This window comes from Ascaphus truei, chromosome 4, assembly GCF_040206685.1.
Source record: "Ascaphus truei isolate aAscTru1 chromosome 4, aAscTru1.hap1, whole genome shotgun sequence".
Lineage (NCBI taxonomy): Eukaryota > Metazoa > Chordata > Amphibia > Anura > Ascaphidae > Ascaphus > Ascaphus truei.
This window is the reverse complement of record NC_134486.1, coordinates 340,453,223-340,474,227: the sequence shown is the minus strand read 5'-3', so window position 1 is coordinate 340,474,227 and position 21,005 is coordinate 340,453,223. Positions and strand designations below refer to the sequence as shown.

General features: G+C 42.1%; 1 protein-coding gene across 1 annotated transcript in view; it reads right to left on the bottom strand.

Annotated features, from left to right (window-relative positions):
* The window catches only part of HMGCLL1 (3-hydroxy-3-methylglutaryl-CoA lyase like 1), a 214,200-nt gene that overhangs the window by 112,617 nt on the left and 80,578 nt on the right, over nt 1–21,005 (bottom strand). The window contains exon 5 of the mRNA XM_075594829.1: nt 12,831–12,926. Within this exon, the coding sequence (XP_075450944.1) occupies nt 12,831–12,926 (96 nt within the window). The remainder of the gene's footprint in view (nt 1–12,830; nt 12,927–21,005) is intronic.

Sequence of the window (21,005 nt, the reverse complement as noted above, 5' to 3'; positions counted from 1 at the left end):
AACCCCAATAAACATTAAAATGCAATACAACAATCAATACTATTCAATACACGAATACACCAATTGATTGCCAGTTTAGTTAGCTATGCCCTTAATGGGAGCAAAGATAAACCCAATGGCAATGAATGGGCACCTTAATACCTACCCCCTCTACCCCTAACAACCCTCCCCCCAAACACAGTAATGGTCAAAATCCCTGTTATCTACCCCTGCCAGGATGAAGGCCACCCCGTCCTCAACTTCGGCATTCTCGTCCTTCGTGGCAGCAACATTAAAATAAAAAAACAAACAACTGGCCACTAACCCCTTAATCACCTTAGCGGTTAGTAACTGCTATGGTGAATAAGGGGTTAAACCTCCCCCCCCACTACCCACCCAGAATGCCTAACCACCCTCCCTGGGGGAATAACCCCTTCCCCCTCTATCCTCATCACCACACATACTAAAGAGCAAAATCACTAGTAGCCAAAAAACATTAAAGTACAATAGATTACACTTGCCAATAAACCCATTGATTGTCACTGTGGTAAATACATGCCCACAATTTGGACATGGATTGCCACAATGGCAATAAATGGCCAACCTAAAAAAAAAAACAACGGCCAAATAAAATACATGACATTTTAATAAAAACAAACATTTGCCAAAAAATGCATTCACTGTCAATGTGTTTATCTATACCCTGAAAGGGGCATACATAAAAACTTGCCAGTCAATGGCCAACCAAAAAAAATACACAATTAAATAAAATGCAATGAATGTGTTTCATACCTTTGCCGAGATGAACATTCACCTTCCTCATCCAATATATTGTACTGTTATGTAAATGTTATTTTATTGTGTATTTCTTTTGTTGTTCAAACAAATGGGCAAACGTGCTATTAGCCATTTGTATGTGTGGTGATGGTGGTACAGGAGGTGGGGGATGAAGTTAGTTGCCCTGGGCAGAGTGTTAAGGCCTCCCGGGTGCGTAGCATTGAGGTTAACCCCTTAATTACTATAGCAGTTAATAACCGCTATGGTAATTAAGGGGTCAGTGACCAGTACTTAGTTTTTTTTCTTTTAGTGTTGCTGCCCATGGAAGACACAGAGGATGGAGATGAGAACAGCCTTATCCTGGCAGGGGTAAGTACAACTTTTATTTGCAATACAGTATGCTGGCTGGGCAATGTTTTATTTACATGGGCAAATACGCAATTATCCAGATCTTGATAATAGAGATTTTTCCCATTACTGTACTCTATATGTTGGGGGTAGAGGGAGTGAGTAGTTGGTTACCCATAAATTGCAATTGGGGTTATCTTTGCTCCCATTGAAGGCATAGGTAACCACACTGGCAATCAATGTATAGTATTGGTTTTTGCATTGTATTTTAATGGGTATTGAGGCTAGAGGGAGTGGGTGAAGAGGGTAGTTGTCTCGGAGTAGGCTGTTAGGCCTCTTAGGTGGGTAGTGGGTTAACCCCTTCATTACCTTAGCAGTAGTAACTCTTTCTGAATACCGTGAACTCTTTGATAAAGCACTTCCAGTGTGAAACACGTTAGAGGGATTGTCAGTTCTACTTTTTTGATGTTTTTTTAATTAAAACGCATTTTTCTTGGTCACTACGTCCTAGCATTGCTTATTCTTGGCAGTGCATGGGATGTTCCTACTTGGAGTTCTTTGTTGAATACCGTGGTAACACAAATGTCAGACCGTGAGGTAGGTCATGCCAAAATGTTCGATTTGGCAGTGATGTAATCGAAGCTACTAGAATGAGGCCCATAGTGTGATGAATGAATAATAGAATTAATAGAATTAATGAAAGTGTTTTTAAAATGGTAAAGTATGATAAACATATTATAAAACTTTCACAGAAACAAAATAACATGTTTAATCCAGTAATTTAAAAAAATAAATTTTCTTACAGATGTAATATTGCTCAAAATTGGCTACTTAAACAATCAAATAAATAAATATCAACTGACATAAATAAGTTATATTTAAATGGTTAAGGAGAAATACCATATCACTTTCTTCCTATACGTATAGCTTACTAATTACTTTTCATTGTATTTTATTTATTTATTTATTTATTTATAAAAATGTTTTACCAGGAAGTAATACATTGAGAGTTAACTCTCATTTTCAAGTATGTCCTGGGCACAGAGTTATAAAAACACATGGTTACATTAAAAGAACAGGGTTATACAGTCAATTCACAGACATTTCATGGACAGATAGAGTTGGAAAATTGGGTACAGTGGATAAAGGGCTTGTGAGTGTCAGATTGAAATAAAGCAGCTTTAACATCACTTTAACATCACCAAACATCAGAGAATGGCAGAAAACGGCTCACACCCTTGGCTGTGCCAAAGGCTGTCTGCCTTTGGGGCTATGCAGATGTACACTGGGGTTGTTGAGAGTCAATGGAGCTGTGAATATAAAGTTATGTGTATCCCTTTGGCTCAATTACATTCCAGAGGGTGGGGTTGACGTTCCACCAAGTACAAGCAAATGTTAACCCTTAGCACGCTGGTCCTGCGCAAAGGGGAGCAGCTCTTAGGGAGCCCCATCAGGCTGTACACCTTTGGGGCAACGCAGATGAACACTGGGGTGGTTGAGATTCAATGCAGCAGTATGTTTTTTTATATTTTTTATTTTATTTACTTCTGTATTCGATAAGGATCCACCATCTTGGTCGTCCACAGTTGCCACAGGCTTGTCAATAAATCTTGTCTACATCTCGTCAACAACCCAGATGGCCAAAAACCAAGATAGGTCTACACTTCACCATTTCCAAATATGGAGAATGTAATTGGCTGTAGGTATCCTTGGGCTTTAAGTATCAGCCCTTTACTCCCTGCCATTGCCCGAGCAAGGTGTCTGATCCTTGTGCTCCTAGACTCTGTCTTGTTTCCTGCTTTACTCTTTTCCTGCGCTGTACAGTACTTCTTCTACCTGGATTCTGTGTGTCTCTATCCCATCCTGACCTTGAAACCATGACCCCGAATAGGCAGCCACTACTGCCCCAAACTCAGCCAGTGACCTGAACTTTTTCCTCAATCCAGACTCAGTCCCGAGGTCTGTGGTCAGTTCCTGTATCCTGCCTCAGCCCTGCATGTTGGCCTTTGGTTAGAGATGAGCAACATCACATGTTCTTTTTCTCATTTGCAGGATAGCAACACAGTTTTGCAATGGAGAATTCAGAGTACATGTGCACAGTATCTGTGACCTAATGATGCAAAACTGTTGCATTGTGTTAAAACATTACAATTGCAAATGTGCCCAGGATATTAACCAGTATAGTTGGAAGTCACGCCTCAAAGTATTTTCAATCTTGCATGAATAATGAAATAGAACCATATTTACCAAAATAAAATACATTTCTGTAGCTCTCTCTGTTGCTCTCTCTCTCATTGTTGTATATAAAAGTACACACAGATGTAGCCAACGTTATTGCACAAATTATTGTGCAATAATGCATTATTGTGCTATTTCAAATTTAATTCAAAGGAGCAGCAAAAGGAGTTACAAAATAGAGCAATTGTGCCATAATACACAATAACCAGTAAAATAGCTCCGGCAACATCAGAAGCCCCTGAACCTTAAGAAAAAGGGCATATGAATAGGGCCAGAAGAGGCTTTCCTTTGGGTATGAAGGGGTTAAGGGTTCTGTATTGTCAGGAGGGTTGGGGTGTTGTCCTTTGTTAGGGTGGGAGAGAGGAAACATAGGATGGCTGTGCAATATAACGAAGTGCAGGGGTGGACACTCACCCCTTTCTTTGTGGTCTTCAGCAGTGATTGAGCTCTCCTCATGCTTCTGAAGTCAGGATGGTGGCCAAGCATTCAAAAAGTGGTTGTTTGTGGTGTGAGCAGTGGCAGAGACAGGCTGGCAAGGCTATGGGCTGAGGCAAAGCAACGGGGACTGGAGTAGCTGTTTTGGCCCCCCTGTGGTGAGCAGCCAGGGAGTGGGGAGAGCGAGAAATTGGGATTGGCAGGAGGAGAGGAGAAATGGTTTGCAATAGGCGGGTGAGACCCAAGCACTGCAGTGGTTAGGCCCCAGAAGTGGGGAGGGGTTTCCCCCTTGGTGGGTCTGGAAAGCCAAAGCAGAGCACCGCATTAAGCAGTGGTTGCTCATGGGGGGGATCTCAGTGTCCCAGTAGTAGAGGTGAGCAGTTTCCAGCGTAGGAGGCACTCTGCAGCCAGGGTGGAGGTGAGGGGCCCAGGGAGAGATTTGCTCATAGTTATTCATCCCCATCCCTGAGGGGGTGGTGGGATAAGCTGCATTGCCCTGGGCAATGTGGACATGGAGAAGGCATTTGGAACATATACTGGCACTTGCTCTCTTTCAAGGACGACGGGTCGGAGAATGGTGGAGATGGAGATCAGCGTCTTGGGAGCAGTGATCAGCATATTAACACGGGGGTTGGGTCACAGAAGTGTCTGAGTGCATAATTCATGGCTCAGAGGCCATGATCATCAGGTAACTTTGTGGACAGTGGGCATACCGGTTCCAGGGTGGGTATTAAGGGGGTGATGTTTTTGTCATGGTGGTGGGGTGGGAGAGTGATGGGCCAATGCTTGCAGCCGTAAGGAAAATATTTTTTGCTGGGATGAGAGTCAGTTGGCTAGGGGAGAAACACCCCAGTATGAGCCCTAAGAAGTGGTTGACATATGAGTTCAGGAGGGGGGGCAAAGGTGACCACAGAAGTGATCAGGGCCGGGCCCAGCATGTCTGGGCTGGTGTTAAACCCACTAATAGGTACAGCATTGGCTGTGTTGACTGTGTAGACGGCGGAGAATGGTACTAATGTTCAAACTTTGAAGGTTTCTGATTTGGGTTACGTGCGTTGGTTTGATGAGTCCTCTGAGTCTTCACTTGTATGCAGCGGTCAAGAAAAAGATTTGGAAGGCTCAGTCCATAGAGGTTGTGACTCTCGTTTCAGGGTTTACGGAGTTAATGGGGAAATATGATAGGAATTCTGAGGCTAGGTGCAATGAAAGGGCTATTAGATAGGCCCCAAAACATTTGACATTTGGCTGCAGGTGTTTGCCATTTTGGCACTTGTGATTGCGGAGAAGATAAGTGTCCTTCACTGTTTAAATATGTTGAGACAACCAGGGAGGTTTATAAGGTGAAAGGGGGTACTGCTGGGTGGTTCTATGACAAGGGATTCCTGTAGAAAATGGTGAACCAAATGCATATTTCCTGGAGATGCAAGGACATGGACCTCTGGCTGTCAATGATGATACCCTAAATGCCTTCTCTCTTTCAGCCCACAGCTCTCACTACCCAGTGCAGTTGGCTGGGGCAAAAGCCATTGTCTGCTGCTTGTTCAAAGAGGACTAATGCCGATTTGGGTATGCAAATTCAGGCATAAATGCTCACAGTGCAAGGGGGTTCATCCTGCCTCAATATGTTTAAGAAAAGGAGAGTTTGGTAGGACCAGACAGAGTCAGGGACATCCCTGACACACACTACAGTATCTACTTAAATCTCACTCTGTTCACAGTTCCCTTACATGAACACCGGGTGGGCTGCTACTCCTGTCGTCACTGGAATTTCCCTCTGCTGTTTCCACTTGGATCTATTAGTATCCTCTCTGCACATGTCTTCTGTCTGTTTTCCTGCCTTTATTAGTTTCCTGTTTCTTTCACTCCTGACCTTTGTTTTGTTAGCTACTGACTCTTTTCTGCCATGTGAAGCAGTGAATAAAGCACAAAGAGGTGAACCATACATAAATGTGATCAAAAACAATAATTGTGTATTGCTGTGCTCAACAAGTGGTGTCAATATTCTAAGTACTCACTCAAGGATGTCCAATAGATGATAAGCTGTTTGATCATATAAATCATCAGAGAAAGGAAAATAGAAAAACATAGCATAATAACGTTTTAATCAGTAAGATCTGGGAGAAACATAGGTATCAAACTCACATGCTCCCAGTCTTGACTAGCAGTAAGTGTATTTGGGCACAATAAGACCTCACTGATCCCAAAAAGACACCATAGAAGACCGACTGAGTCCAGCAGGACACTGTAGATGTATGCGCACACATGCAGAAGTCCCCGGTGTCGACATCAGAGGTCACCAATGGCTGACGGAGGTCTGGCAGCACAGCAATGAGAGGCTATCGGGCACCCACAGATTGGAGTGTTTCCTGTTCAGTGAGGTCTTAGTGTACAAATACACTTACTGTTTGTCAAGACTGGGATCATGTGAGTCTGATACCTACTGTATGTATCTCCCAGATCTTACAGATTAAAACGTTATTATGCTATGTTTTTCTATTTTCCTTTATTTGAGGATTTTCTATGGTCAAACAGCTTATCATCTATTGGACATCCATGAGTGAGTGCTTAGAATATTGACACCACTTGTTGAGCACAGCAATACACAATATTATTGTTTTTGATCACATTTATGTATAGTTCACTTCTTTGCCCTTTATTCACTGCTTCACTGTTATCACACGGTTCTAGAGACCGTAATTTAATAGCAGCACTGAATACATGATATTGGTTTTATTTTGTGCTTCAAATTTTTCTGTTCACTTTTCTTTTCTGCCATGGCCTATTTCCTGACCTGATCTCTGTTGCCTGTTCCTCGTTTGAGACATAGTTCATGATTAAAGGTCCTTGCCTGTTTTTGGCTTGTCCCCGTTCTGTTACAGTGTCCTAGTCCTTTTTCTGTGTCCCTGTTCCTGTGTTCCCATCCTGTCCACATGTCCCCACCCTGTTTCTATCTTCCCTCGCTGTCCCTATGTTCCCATCCTGTTCCTGCCTCTTCGCTGTCAGCCTCCGACCTCTGCCTGAGATCCCCGCAAGGCTACTTTGCCCCCTGTCTCAGATTTCTGCCCATGACCAGACAATGCTACTTGGCTGCCTGCCCTTGACCCCTGCCTGTGACCCCTGCTGTTATGGCCACTGAGGTGCATCCTGCATCTGACATCCTAGAGTGCGTGACATTTTAGGGTGGTTGCGGGTCAGGTCTCCCAATCCAGTGACTGCAGAAAAGATGGTCCCCTGGCTTGCAGCTTATCCAGAGAGGGAGGCTGCTAGCCTGTAGTGGGAGTGATTAATGTTGGAGTTTTAGAACTCTCTCAGAGAGGTTTTAGGGTTGGGACTGGAAAATAATTGGTGTTCTTTAGAGCAGCACAAGAGAGTGACTAGGGGGAAGTTGGCGAATGAAGTGGAGTTGGGCAGGATGGCAAATTCATTTGTCTTCCCTCCCCCTCATGATTGTCTTGATTTGTTACCCTCCCTTCATCACAGTGTTAAGGATCTCTCCCCTGGGCATGGGACCAAAAAAGGAACCTGGGGCTTTCTGATTGATCCATCAAACATGGAAGGGCTTTCAGTGTATGCAAATATAGACATAGGGATTTGTAGGGTTGTTTATACTTCATTTTACAAGGTGATTATGGTTGTGGAGAGCTGTAGGCAGGGGGCGTTTTTGACTAAGGTGGATGTGAGTAGTCTTTTAGGTTGCTTCCGCTTATTACGTTGTAAGTTTGAGGGTTGTAACTTTGTGGACTTATGCCTTCACATGGGCTTCTCTATCTCCTATTTTTATTTTGAGACTTTAAGTTGGTTTCTGGAATGGGTTGTGAAGGCAGAGTCGGGAAGCAAGGAAATGTATCACTATTTGGACAGTTTTTTTGTTTGTAGGCTCAGCTACATCCAGGGTGTGTGGGAATCTTTTGACTTGTTTCCAAGTGATAACAGACAGGATTTGGGTTCCATTGGCTAGGGGAAAAATGGTGGGCCCTACCCATGGGGCTTAATTTCCTGGTTATTGAAATAGTCACCATCAACAGGCAGTTTTTTCTCCCCACAGAGAAACTAGTTGTGCTGTAGTTGTTGGTAGGGTTCATCTTTGTGTTAAAGAAGGTTATGCTGAGGTAGTTAAAGTCCTTATTGGGTCAATTGACCTCCACAGGGAGGATCATGCCCCTGGGTCGGGTCATTTGCAGATGCCTGGCAAATCCTTTGATGAGGATAGAAGGGAAATTAAGGATGATTTGGTGTTTAGTGACATTTGCTGGCCTCCTATAATGAGAAGAACTACTGTGACAGAAAAGGGTGACTAATGTGGATTTGTTAACAGATACGGCGTGAGCATATGGTTTTGGTGCATTCTTGAGGGGGAGGTCTTGCAGCGATCTGGCTTGGTTGGCATCATTGGCCGGGTTGATTAGGAACATCACGTTTTTTAAATTATTCATGATTATCATTGCAATTGAAATCTGGGGAGATGTATTTTCCAACCAGCATGTGGTGCTTTGATCAGACAACATGGGGGTAATGGAGGTGTGAATAGCCTAACTGCCTCTTCCTCTGGTGGTTTAACTTCTTTGTCACTTGGTTCTTCACTGATTGGGTTGGAAGGTGGTGTTCAGGGCTAGGCATTTTCCGGGGTCAAGTAATGTAAATGCAGATGCCCTGTCCTGTTTCCAGTTTCCCCTTTTCAGGTCCCTGGCACTGCAGGTGGAGGCTCAGGCCACCTGTATCCTGGCCATCTTTGGAACCATGGGATGGTAAAGACTGGGAGTTGAGTGGAGCAGTCTTTGCCACATGTCTCCCTACATTATTCTCGTTACCACCCATAAGCACCACTCTCAATATCACTGTGGCAGTAGCAGGGGCTCCCTTACTATTTTCTGCTACCACATGGGCCTCATATAATAGAGCTTTGGCTGAAAGGAGGATTTTTTGTTCAGAGTTTGGCCAGCTTGAATCTGATGGTGACATCGTGGGAGCGGTATTGTCATTTCAGGTTGCTCCTGCAGTTCAGTGGAGCAGTCTTTAGTTGGCATATCATTATTTTGTAAGTTGGTGGACGTTCCGGATGTGGCAAAATATTTTGTGGCTAAGAGGGTTTGGGAAGATTGGAGGAAGGATTCAGTAGTGCAGGATTTGACTAGACTGGTGACCCTTGAGTAGCTTTCCGTACTAGGTGTTGAACTGGGAAAGATACACTTCGAGGTGACGTTTTTGAGGACTGAGTTTATGTTGACCTTTTTCGAGGCACATGATTGAGGAGGTGGTTAGTGGTGCAAATTATCAGCTTTGGGTTTGTTGAAGGAGGATGTACAGATGGAAGGGAAAGTTTTGTGTTCTTCATTCGTTATTCTAAGAAGGTAAATAGGTTTCTCTTGGGAAACCTTGTTGGATCAAGTAGTTGCCCAGTGGTTAGAATGAGAACGTTCTTGAAAGTTGGAGCCCCCCGGGCTCGGGTCGCTGTTTATCCATTTTAATGGGGAGCCGCACACTCCCCATTTTCAGTTTATACAAGTTTTCAAGTTGAAGGTCAATTTGGCACCCAAACTTTTAGAATTGGGGTGACTTTGGAGGCTACAAGGTTGGGTTTATATGAGCACATGATCTGCAGGAATGGGAGATGGGAGTCATCTCGTTTCCGCTTTTACAGTGGCGGCCAGCTTTAATCTAAAGCGGCTGCCTCCGCGGGTATTTTTAACCCGCGGACGGCGCGCGACTATCTTCGGACGTTTTCGTCCGGTTTTCCCGCGCCTCGGGCGCTTTCAATAATAAGCGCCATTAGCGCTTATCTATTGAAGCGGCCGCCGCACGGGAAACTCTGATTCAAATTGGAGAAAAGCCCCGCGGTTGGCCCGCATTTAACCCAGCAAGCTTTAGAATAAAGCTGGCCGGGACAGTATGTTCGCTTATAAGTGGCTTAGAGGTAGCGGTATATAGTTGATTTGTTAAGTTCTTTGTTTCCTTCACGTGTCACCTCAGTTGAAGTTTTGATTTGTGAAGATTCTTATGTTCATTGGGTGGGAAATAAGGCTATTGGGATTCTCCCAGCACCAGGTGCATGTGCAGTGGAGGGGCAAGTATAAGATGATTCCAGGTTGTCAGACGTTGAACTTGAGGTCAATTATGTAACCTGCCAGACATATTACTGGTTCATGTAGGGGTGAATAACTTGGACTGCTTGTGATTTATGGAGCTTATGTATGATACAGTATGCAGGGGGATCTTGCTCACATTTCAGTATTGCTCTAGGGGACGTTGATAGAAAGGTGAGAATTAGTCCCGTAGTGGGTATGAAAGCATACGAGGTGTGGGAAGGCCATAGAGAGATGTACGTGGAAGATAAACAAAGAAGTTTCAGAGTTTAATAAAGAAACTGGTTGAATGGCGATCAGGCAAGTGAAATTGCAAGGGGCCTGTGAGTGGTTATATCAAGTGGATGGGATCCATCTGTTGGACATATGTTTAGATATTTTTAATTTGCCGCTTCAGGATGGCATAGAATGGGCCTTGGAGTGGTTGGGTTATTGAGACCAGTTTTAGGGGTAAAATGGACTAATCTGTGGTAGTTAGTCAGGGTAGTGGTGTGTAGCCAGGCAGAGCCTGTAAGGCCTAGGTTAAACTCAGTCAAATCTCAGCCTTAGGGTTAAATATCTAAACTGGTGAAGGGCTCCATGTTTGGCTGGGTTGGCAAGCCTGAAGAGTTCCTCCCCCTTTTGCAGTTGGGCATCCAGTGAGATGATGTTGACTTTGGCTGGGTCGGCAGGTGGCGATTAGGTGGAATTCATGGAATCCATGGGCTTGGATTTAGTTTGGCCTTGCCGGGGTACCCCCTTCCCCACCCACTTTAATTAGTGGTTATGATAACGGTGGGGTTTAATAAATGCTTTGTCCTATTTTCCGCAAAATGCATTGTTTTTTGTCATTATTTGGGGGGGGGGGTGGGGGTTGGAAATGGTTCAGCTTGTGTAGCTAGCCTGAATGGTTCATCCTCATCTTGAAGTTAAGCATCAAGATGGGTGATGAACCAAACCCGAGCACGCAGATACCGTAGCTCTAAACTGATCGTCACCTGCTGACCCAGTCCGAGGTCTGACTGGGACAGCAGTGGGTGAACATGTGGGAGCCACAGCATCCGTGGACTAAGGCTTGGTTGGCAACACCTGGTTACCCCATTTCTAACCCCTGTTTATTAGTGGTTATGTTAAAGGTGGTGTTTAATAAAAGCTGTTGTTTTTTCCACCTAACAATCATGGTTTTGTTATTATTTGGGGTGGAAGGAGTGGGTCAGTTTGTGTAGGTAGCCTTCCTTCCCATAGCCTTACGAGGTCTAGAGTCATATACTGCATTGGTTAAGCAGAGCAATAAAATGTTAACATAAGAAAAAGTGTAAACAAAAATAATATAAGAGGTGTGAACATTCCCCAGTCTGCAATGAAGGTATTATATTGGGAAACAAAGAGGTACAACATGATGTATTATTACATATTCTCATGTAGATGTACTGTAGTAGTGTATGCACATGTAAGCAAAAAAGTTGTATACCTGGATATGTTGATCAGTTTTACAAATGAATGAGACTAAAGGAACAAAAAGTTAAACATATGTATAAGAGAGTTTGGAGGAAGTTGTTAAGCAAGAAAGAGAGAAACAAACATACAGTACTGTATAGATATGTCATGATGAAAAAATTGCTTAACTTTGCAAGAGAGTGAATAATACTATAGAGCATATTTGGGTCAGAGGAAAAATAATTTAGCTCTCTTCTCTGATTTCAAATGGGGTTTGTCATAAGGACAATAAGAAGCATATTGAGATTTATCTGCAGTTAATGTTAGTAAGGATATTTTCTAAGAGGCAGTCACAGACAGATATAGGACTGTATCAATAAGAGATGTCAGTGCCACATTGTTATAGATGATAGTCTTGAAAAGACAAGTTAAAAAAGCTGGACCATGCAGGAAACCCACAGATTATGGACTGCAGAAAGAAAAAAGAAAAAGAAGTAGTTGGAGAAATACTGGGCTCTAGGTATAAAGTAATTGATCTGTGCTGATGCACTAACATCGGCAAAATTAGCATTTTTATTGTCTGAAACATGGCATACGTACTATGAGGTGTACAGTATTTATACTGTTTTAGAATTTGATGCATTTTGCTGTAAAAAAAACAAGATTTACGGCACCTTCAAAGTTACAGATAAAACAACGCAGAAAACCACCAAGAAAAGTTGCAAAAGCCGACATTCCATAATACATTCCATAATACATAAACCTATGCCAATGTGCAAATCTAAACCTGAACAGACTCTCCAGTATCAAACACTAATGTCAGATAGACAATGTTACCGAACATGGTACAAACAATATTAATACATAGACGCTGTTTGATGCAGGTATATTTTGGCGTGGGTATTGCCAAAATAACAAATTTATTGTTGGCATTTGTCATTTTATACATAGAGCCCACAGTAAGCAGTGTGGTTGTTTTTGTTATGTGAAAAAAACAAAGTCAGATGTAGCCATGCAGTCATCTTGTGTTTTTGCGACATGAAGCGCATTGGTCATCTTCAAAAGTGCTTGGAAGTTTAAAGCCATTGAGGAGGGAGTAGGAATTGGAAAGTACAATATTTTTAAGATGTTTGAAAGCAAAACGTGAGTAGAGGGATATGGTGATATTTGCTGAAAGAAGTACTGATAGATGTTTTTGATAAATAATGTTATAAGGGATTAATAGAAGACATTTAAAAAAATTAAAAAAAGCAAACATTTTTAAAAAAAAGGTCAAAATTGGTACTAAGGCAGGAAAAAAAGCAGAAATCACTCAATTAATGAAAGGGAATTCTTCATTTGAAAAAAATCTGGTTTCATTGCTAATATCCTGCAAATTAATGAACCCTGATGTGTTTATGAAAAGACATGTTGACAAAGTTATAGCAATGGTCAGGTGAAAAACATAATATCCCACACATTTTCCCCAATTATATGATGTTTACAGTCCAAGTTAACATATGCAATTGACAACAGCTGCAATAACTAATGCAGATAATAAAATAAAATCATACTTACTGCAGAATGGAAACCTTGTATATTTGGAGTAAGAACAGGGTACTGCACTCTGGTGTGCTTCCTAATACCTTGCAGAACTTCTGTATGATCCGACATCTAAAACAGAATATGGTTTCATTTATATTTGTCAACATTCAGTGTTTTTACTGGTTACAATATGGGAAAACATTGCATTGTTAGAACAGAACATTGCATTATTCCTTATATTTAACAATTAAAAATATCACTTGTGAGCACATTCACATCTCAGACAGGTCTGCAACCCTGCTATTCACCATCATCTCCTCGACTAAAATGCTTCCACTGCAGCTAGGGATTTTTGGAAATGACATGCAAATGAGGACACAGTGTCACCTTTTGATTCAAAACCATTTTAACATGGACCCCTATAATCATACTGTATGCCTGCCGCATTACACAGCTTTTGAGCACAGCCTGGGTTAAAGAAGTGCATAGCCAGAAAACTTACCCACAGAAAGCTGTTTCAGGTCTCATCAGTGTGAGGATGTTTATACTGTACTAGCTTTGCAATTTGAAGCTTAGATAGGTTTCAACAACACATTACATACAGTAAGTCATGGTGGGTAGAGATGGGCACATTTTTTGGCAGATTTGGATCCGCCTTGGATTGGTCAGTTCCTTTGGTCCATAGATTTCAGCGGAACAATCTCAAAAATGACGATTCGCCTTTTGAATATCTTTTTTTTTTTTTAACATCGACAATCCATCCACGGATTCAGCAATCCGCACACTGATTAATGAATCCAAAGATTGGATTCTTAAAATCCATCAGCGGATTGTATCCAATGGCGGATTCGGATTATCCGTGCAGATTGAAACTGTAACAAAATTTAGTATAAGTCGTATGGTGGGGCAGTTTCCCTTGTGTACCTCTCTACTGTCACTAAGTACTGTACAGTTAGTCAGTAACAACCCTATGCTGCCTGCAACTACAGTACATGAAGGTATTCATTTCTGCATCATCACATGTTCTCCCTGCAGTTAATTTCCTCACCTTTTACTTGATATCATTAATATGATTAGAGACAGTCACAATGGTGATTATTTATGGCCAGCAAGTACATTGCCAGTAGAAGCTGACAAATTTCCCTAGCCAATTCCAGTCTGGGTTTCGTCCCAAACACTCCACCGTAACTACCCTGCTAAAAGTTTGCAATGAAATCCAGTGCGGAATGGAACGGGGACAACTCACTGGTGCAGTATTCCTAGATTTTGCAATGGCTTTTGACACAGTTGATCATGTTATCCTGCTTAACAAACTCCAGAGCTCTGGAATAGGGAAACATGCTTTAAACTGGTTTCAGTCCTACCTATCAGGAAGATCCCAACATGTGTCCATCTCAGGCTCTATCTCCAACCCCCTGGATATCACCTGTGGTGTCCCACAAGGCTCTGTTCTGGGGCCCCTACTCTTCTCAGTGTTCATTAATGATCTTCCCACAGCTTGTAAGGAAGCCTCAATACACATGTATGCAGATGACACAATCCTGTATGCACACAGCCATAGCCTCTCTAACCTTCAACACATACTTCAGTCTGACAAATCCTCCCTAAGTTTCCTGGTCAGAAAGCGTATTGCACAGCAGATGCTAATGCCAATTATTGACTATGGAGACATAGTATATGGCTCGGCTCCTCAAACCCACCTTAGCAAACTTGACACCCTCTACAATTCAATTTGTCGTTTTGTTCTCCAATGCAACTACAACACACATCACTGCGAAATGCTCAAAGAACTAGATTGGTCATCACTAGAGTCTAGGCGCAAAGTCTCACCCTCAAATACTTTCTGGGCAAGCTACCCAGCTACCTGAACAAGCTCCTCACCCCTACCACATGCAGTACCTATCACCTGAGATCAGACTCCAAAAGACTATTCATGGTCCCAAGACTCAACAAAGTATCCGGACGTTCCTCCTTCTCCTTCCGTGCACCCCAAAACTGGAACAACCTACCAGAGACTCTCATATCCACCACCAGCTTAAGTTCTTTCAAATCTAAGGCTGTCTCACACTTTAATCTGGTCTGTAACTGTTTCATACGCTCATAATATATATTTTCTTTAACTGTGCATGCAATGTCTTGTATATAAATGTATACCTTGTTCATTTATGTAACTGTATTTGTAACCATGTATTATTTGTTTTACTCTGTGCCCAGGACATACTTGAAAACGAGAGGTAACTCTCAATGTATTACTTCCTGGTAAAATATTTTTATTAAATAAAAATAAAATATAAATAAATAAAAATACCAGCCATTTTGCTTAGGCCAGTAGACCACAACAGCATTCATTTGTTGGCAATAATTGTATGTTTTAGGAGAACTCAAACACGCATCACTTTCACTCCATCTTCCTGAGCACATTTTAGTAAAAAAAAAAAACCCACAACAATTTTTTTTGATGGGTTTTGAAAAAGATGGTGAAATGTTATATGAGCTGTGCCAGGTGTTCCTGTTCTGGTTCTGGTTTGTTTTGTTTTGGATTCTTACCAAATTATGGAGAAAAAAACTCAAAATAAGCAGGCACAGTAAGTACTAGAATACCACAATAAAGCATGCAACATTGTTTATAAAAAAAGTATAGCACCTTTACCCCCACCCTCTGTGAGATTGGGTCGCTACCTGCATGTTTCCTAGTGCTTTGCATACCTGTGAGGCAACAGGAGGGCCCTGAGTTGCTCTGTGATGGTGTGGGGAGAATCAGGACAGGCGCTCAGGGTACCTTATTCGTAGTTGGCAGCGCCTCAAGTCAGCGAGGATCCTGTATCTGCAGGATGGTCCATGCTGACACTTCTATTATTCCAAGGCAGTGAATCACACACTTGGATTGTTCAATGGATATTTATTGCATATTCCAGAATGTACAGCAGTCCACAGACCCTGGAAGGTTACTGTTGCAGGGTACATGCAACTACACACGCGGGTTTCTTGACAATGCTTATTTATTTAGCCTTAAAAGATATACAGCACACAAAACAAAAATAGCTTTTCTTCAGCAGACAAAACAAAATTCCTTGACTTCAGCATGGCAAACAAAAGAACTTCTATTCAGCAGGGTAAACACAACAGTTCATAACACATGTACTTTGCAAAACAGACCTCAAATCAAGCTGTTCTCTCTCCAGAGTTTCAGGGTATTTCCCTGCTTCAGACAGTATACAAAAAGACAGACCTTACTGTTATAGCAGTAATCTAGTTCAGTATTCCACTCATCTCTCCTGAGCAGCTAGGCAGCATGTGTCTACAGCCTGGGGTTTTTAACACACCTTGATTAGGCAGCTGGGATCCAACTAATTGTCCTGAGGTTCCCAGCTGAAGTTAACCTAGTCACTGCTGCACTGCAGACTAAACATATGTCTGCCAGGCATATAGCTGGTGGCTTTTATTTACCCTGTCACAGTTACCTTAAGGCTTGATGCTCACTTTGGTTTCCTTTTTGTGCTTCTCCTGTATCCCCTTATGGGATAGAGGGTAGCTGTTGTCACTACACAGGGGGAGGGAAGAGACACACTGATTTCTGGGAGAGTGCCAGTATATATACCCTGGGGTTGGGCTTGTAACCCTGCCCAATAACAGAACAGGTCTGATACTGATAGGCATCATACATTTACATATGACCCAACCAGTATCCTCCCCCAGGCTAACACTCTCAGGCTGTTGCTATGCCCACCCCTGAATACAGTAAATATATCCAGGGCTGCAATAGCACACAAGGCCCTCATGAGATATTCTAATCCCTCCAGTGGCTGTCCCTAGCAGGACTTATACTGTTAGAGCCCATGGGAAGTAGTAGCAGCTGGAGGCTATGCTACATTAGTATAAAATCATAAGAACAAAACATAAAATAATAAAGATGAAAATGTTAAATAATTAAAGAGATATGGTGAGAAATACATAGAGAAGGGCACTTGGTCTAGTGTTTTGGTTATAAATAGTTTGTGGGGTTTTGGTTTTAAAAATATTAAGATGTTTTGGAATGTAAGGTTCTGGTAAATTCTGATTTCATACATCTGGTTTAGCCCAACTCTCTAGGGCAGGAGTGCTCAACTCCAGTCCTAAAGCCCCCCGAACATGTTCGGTTTTCAAGATACCCCAGCTTCAGCACAGGTGGATCAATCAGAGGCTCTGTCGGACTGTACTGAAGCAGGGATATCCTGAAAACCTGACTACTTGGGAGGGGCAGGGGACGGGGCTTGAGGACTGGCGTTGAGCACCCCTGCTCTAGGAAATAAATATCAAAGTTATATTTTTCACTGAACTGCAATTGCAATTGCATACTAATCTTGTACAACCAATGACTAATCATTAACTAATGACTAATCATTAACCCAACACTTCTTATCTTCTTAACAGTGGAATGCAAAAAATAATTCATTTAACCCCTGGCTACTAAAATCCTCAGTCCTAACCTGCAAGCCCTGGTACAAGTGTAGGCAGTGTTAGGGTTAATCCCTTGTGTTCTTGCTGTAGTAAGCAACTCCCCAGTAGTTACAGGGCTGGGGGACCCATGGCCAAGGTGCTGCCTACCTACAGGGGCTAAGACCAGCGACCCTCCCCTCGTAATAAAAAGCGGTTGAAGCTCAAATTAGTGTGGTTGAGTAAGGGCGCTGGTTCTTGTTCTTTCCTTCCCTCCTTCAGGTAAGTGGGAGCTTATTCCCCTTATCCCTACAGGGGGTAAGGGAGCTAAGGAGGGGCTCTTTGGGCCTCAAGCCCCTTGGGTTTGCTCCAGGGACTAACAGAATATATCCATGCTTTGAAGCCAACTAAAGGCACCATTGTTTTAGCCTTCCTGGGTATGAGTTATTCAAAGAGAAAGAAGAGAGTTTCCTGCAGGGACTACTCCTGATAGGCCCCTGGAGGATGGAGGCGCTGCACCAAGGAGAAAGAAGATGAAACCCCAAAAGCCTGACCTGTTGATCCCCAATACCCTTTGCGGACACTCAGAGTTCCTGAGAACCTACAGATGAGCACCACACAACACCAGGTAGTGGACAAATCTCCCTTGGGGGGGAGGTGCCTCAATATGTACTGTACATCTACACAAACACACATACGATTATAGATGATTATATATAAGTATATAATCATCTTCATCTTACTCTTTGAAGAACTAAGTTATTGACAGTAGTATTAGAAACAGGTGCCTGTCCTGGCATATCCCGCCAGCCTTCATTATTGCAAATATTGGAAGTAAAATTGTATATACCAGGCGATGTCCACTACTGTAAGTCTTTGTTTTGCTTATGATGTCAACCTTAGTCTACAGATTTTTATCAAAGTTACAGAGCATGCAATAATGTTGTAAACCAAGCATGTTGCCATTTTCTTCATTCTGCAGCAGTATGCAGAAAACTGCCAAAGCTGCAACTATAGTCTGCAATCAATTAAAGAAGGTAGTTGGCATACAGTATGCAGAGGTTGAATACAATATTATATTGGTACTTTATGATGGGTTATATTACTGTATGGTGTACTAGCATTGCCACTGAATCGTATTGCAACTCCATGATATTCTCAGTTATACTGTTGTCTTATCACTAGCTGACAATGAAGTTGGTACAGATACTTTTAGAAAAGTAACACGCTGCCACCAGCTGTATGACAGCTTGTTAAATTTTTCTCTCCTACAAAGTGAAAAATTATGGGACATTTCTTTTAACCACAATGTCCCTATGAATAAGTAAGATGGGGAGGGAATAATGACAGTGCTACCCTAAAGTAATGCAGGTTATTCCACACCTTAAAAAAATAATTAGAAAGCATTAAAGACTGAGGGGTAAATTGTATATATTTCGAAAATACCGTTTGGGCTGTTTTTTGCCAAAATCTTCAGCCAAATGGCTGCTTCAGAGTGTATGTGTGTTATATATATATATTAGTCAATACAGTAATGTGGCTAACGAAATGCTTTTATTTGTGCGAGCTTTCGAGATACAGTGATCTCTTCTTTGGGCGATGTTACAATTGATTAAGCCAAGAAATTTACTTTAAAAAGGACAGCTGGAATGTTATCTCTGTGGGTGAAGCCTAACCCTTTCCCTGTGCAGTATGTGATTTATGACTTAAGGTGTTAAATGGTCCCTGAATGTTTGTGATGTTAGAGTAAGCATGTATGTGCGTGTGTGCGTGTACAGAATGTGTATGTGTGTATGTGTGTAAATCTTAATTTATAAAGCGCCCACAGTGTATGTAGCACTTTACAAAAGTTACAAAACTTTCTATCCGACACACACTAAGCATGCAACCAGCTACAGTTAAGCCATACGATACAACCGGATATGCTCTGACACAGCAGACAGAGGCCAGCGGATTACAGCCTTGAGATCAGATTTCATAAACCGTGGATACAACAACAGAATTGTAGACCAGCAAATTCACAAAGCCACCAGAATACCAAGAAGTGATCTCCTTGAATACAGAAAGAAAGAGAGAAGTGACAGAGTACCTTTGGTGGTCACATTTAACCCACACCTAGAAGCCCTACATAAGATCGCCAGGGAATTACAACCCATTCTCCGGGAAGATATAAGACTGACACAGGTCTTCCCTGAAACACGCTTATTATTATAGTGGAGAAATACACAAGTTAAGCGCTATACCCAAAAGTAAATCAATGTATATAATATATAAATCATATACTGTAGTACAGATAGTGTATTAACATGCAGATATATAATCAATGATAATAAATTATATATGTGCAATAGGTGTTGAGTGATCACCCAAAATCAAAGTCCTGCAGCCAAGCCTAGGATCATCCAAATCTTCTGGTGATAGTCCTTATGGAAAAATTGATGTCCTGTTTTGCGCTGATCTTCACCCTGTGTTCAGTGCAATATGTGGAAAAAATCTAAAAGATTCTACCTACTCTCGTCTGTCACATTGACGTCACACGCTCCACAACGTGATGACGCGATGCCACATGCTTCCCATCAGATATCCAGGACAAGCTCCTCTCCTCCCACAGTGTTCCACAGGCTGGTTGATGCTCTAAACCAGCTCGCAATGGGCTCCAAGAGCCAGGCTATTGAATTCAGTGTAGGAGTGCAGGATGATGATTAGTATGATGTCATTGCGACAGACGGGAGCAGGTAGAATCTTACCAGCATGGATTACCCAGCTGAGGCTCCATCGCGGATGCCGAGGAGAGCAGCCACTCAAGCAGATCTCAAAGAGTTCGTTCCAAATGGCCCTCAACAGGCTTAATGTGTTGGAAGGCTTAAAAGGATGAAGGAGTATGCGAATGACATTCCAGATGTCAGTTTTATGTGTTTTATTACATTTTAGTTTTTTAAGTAGATCTGTGCTATGTTTTCTTTTTTTTTCTTCCTTTTTTGATGTATTATTGAGGATTCCCACCTACCACCAGAGTTTTCCTGTTATCAAACCTCCACCTTTTTGTGACCTCCACCTTTTTGTGAGTCATATCTAGTTACAAAGTTCATTTGATGTATGAATGTTCAGTGGGTGGTAATCTTAGGGGTTAAATTTCAGATACAATCCCCTATGATAAAGGTGCATTTCATTACCAATCCCCTATGGGTTAATGAGTCCATCACTAAGCAACATCACGTTCTGAAGTGATTTATTGGTGGTATTCACATTTTTATTACCCATTCACAGAGGTGTGGTTGTATTATACGTTATTACACATTGTGGTTTGTCTTTTATATTTTTTCCACATATTACACTGGGCACAGAGTGAAGATCAGCGCCAAAGAGGACATACATTTAACCTTTATTATCATACAGACAACCACATAATCTCAAGGAAATTATGGTGAAAAGTAAAGTATTCAACAATACAACTGAATGCGAGACAAGACCATGCCAGGACGTAAGATGAAAAACCTGTGCAATGCTCCACACAGCAGACACAATACAAATACCACACAGGAATCTGGAGTACAAAATCAAAGGAAGGTTCACCTGTTCCTCCATCAATGTCGTCTACCTTATCATGTGCATGAAATGCCCAGGGGGCTGACACTACATAGGTGAGATGGCACAGGGGCTAAACAAAATAATTAATCTGCATCACCACAGCATCACACGTGGAACAAGAGACAGTTCTGTCGGCGAACATTTCTCTGACTCTGGCCATATCTCAATGAATGATCTCAAGGTGGCCATACTCAGAGGTAATCTCAG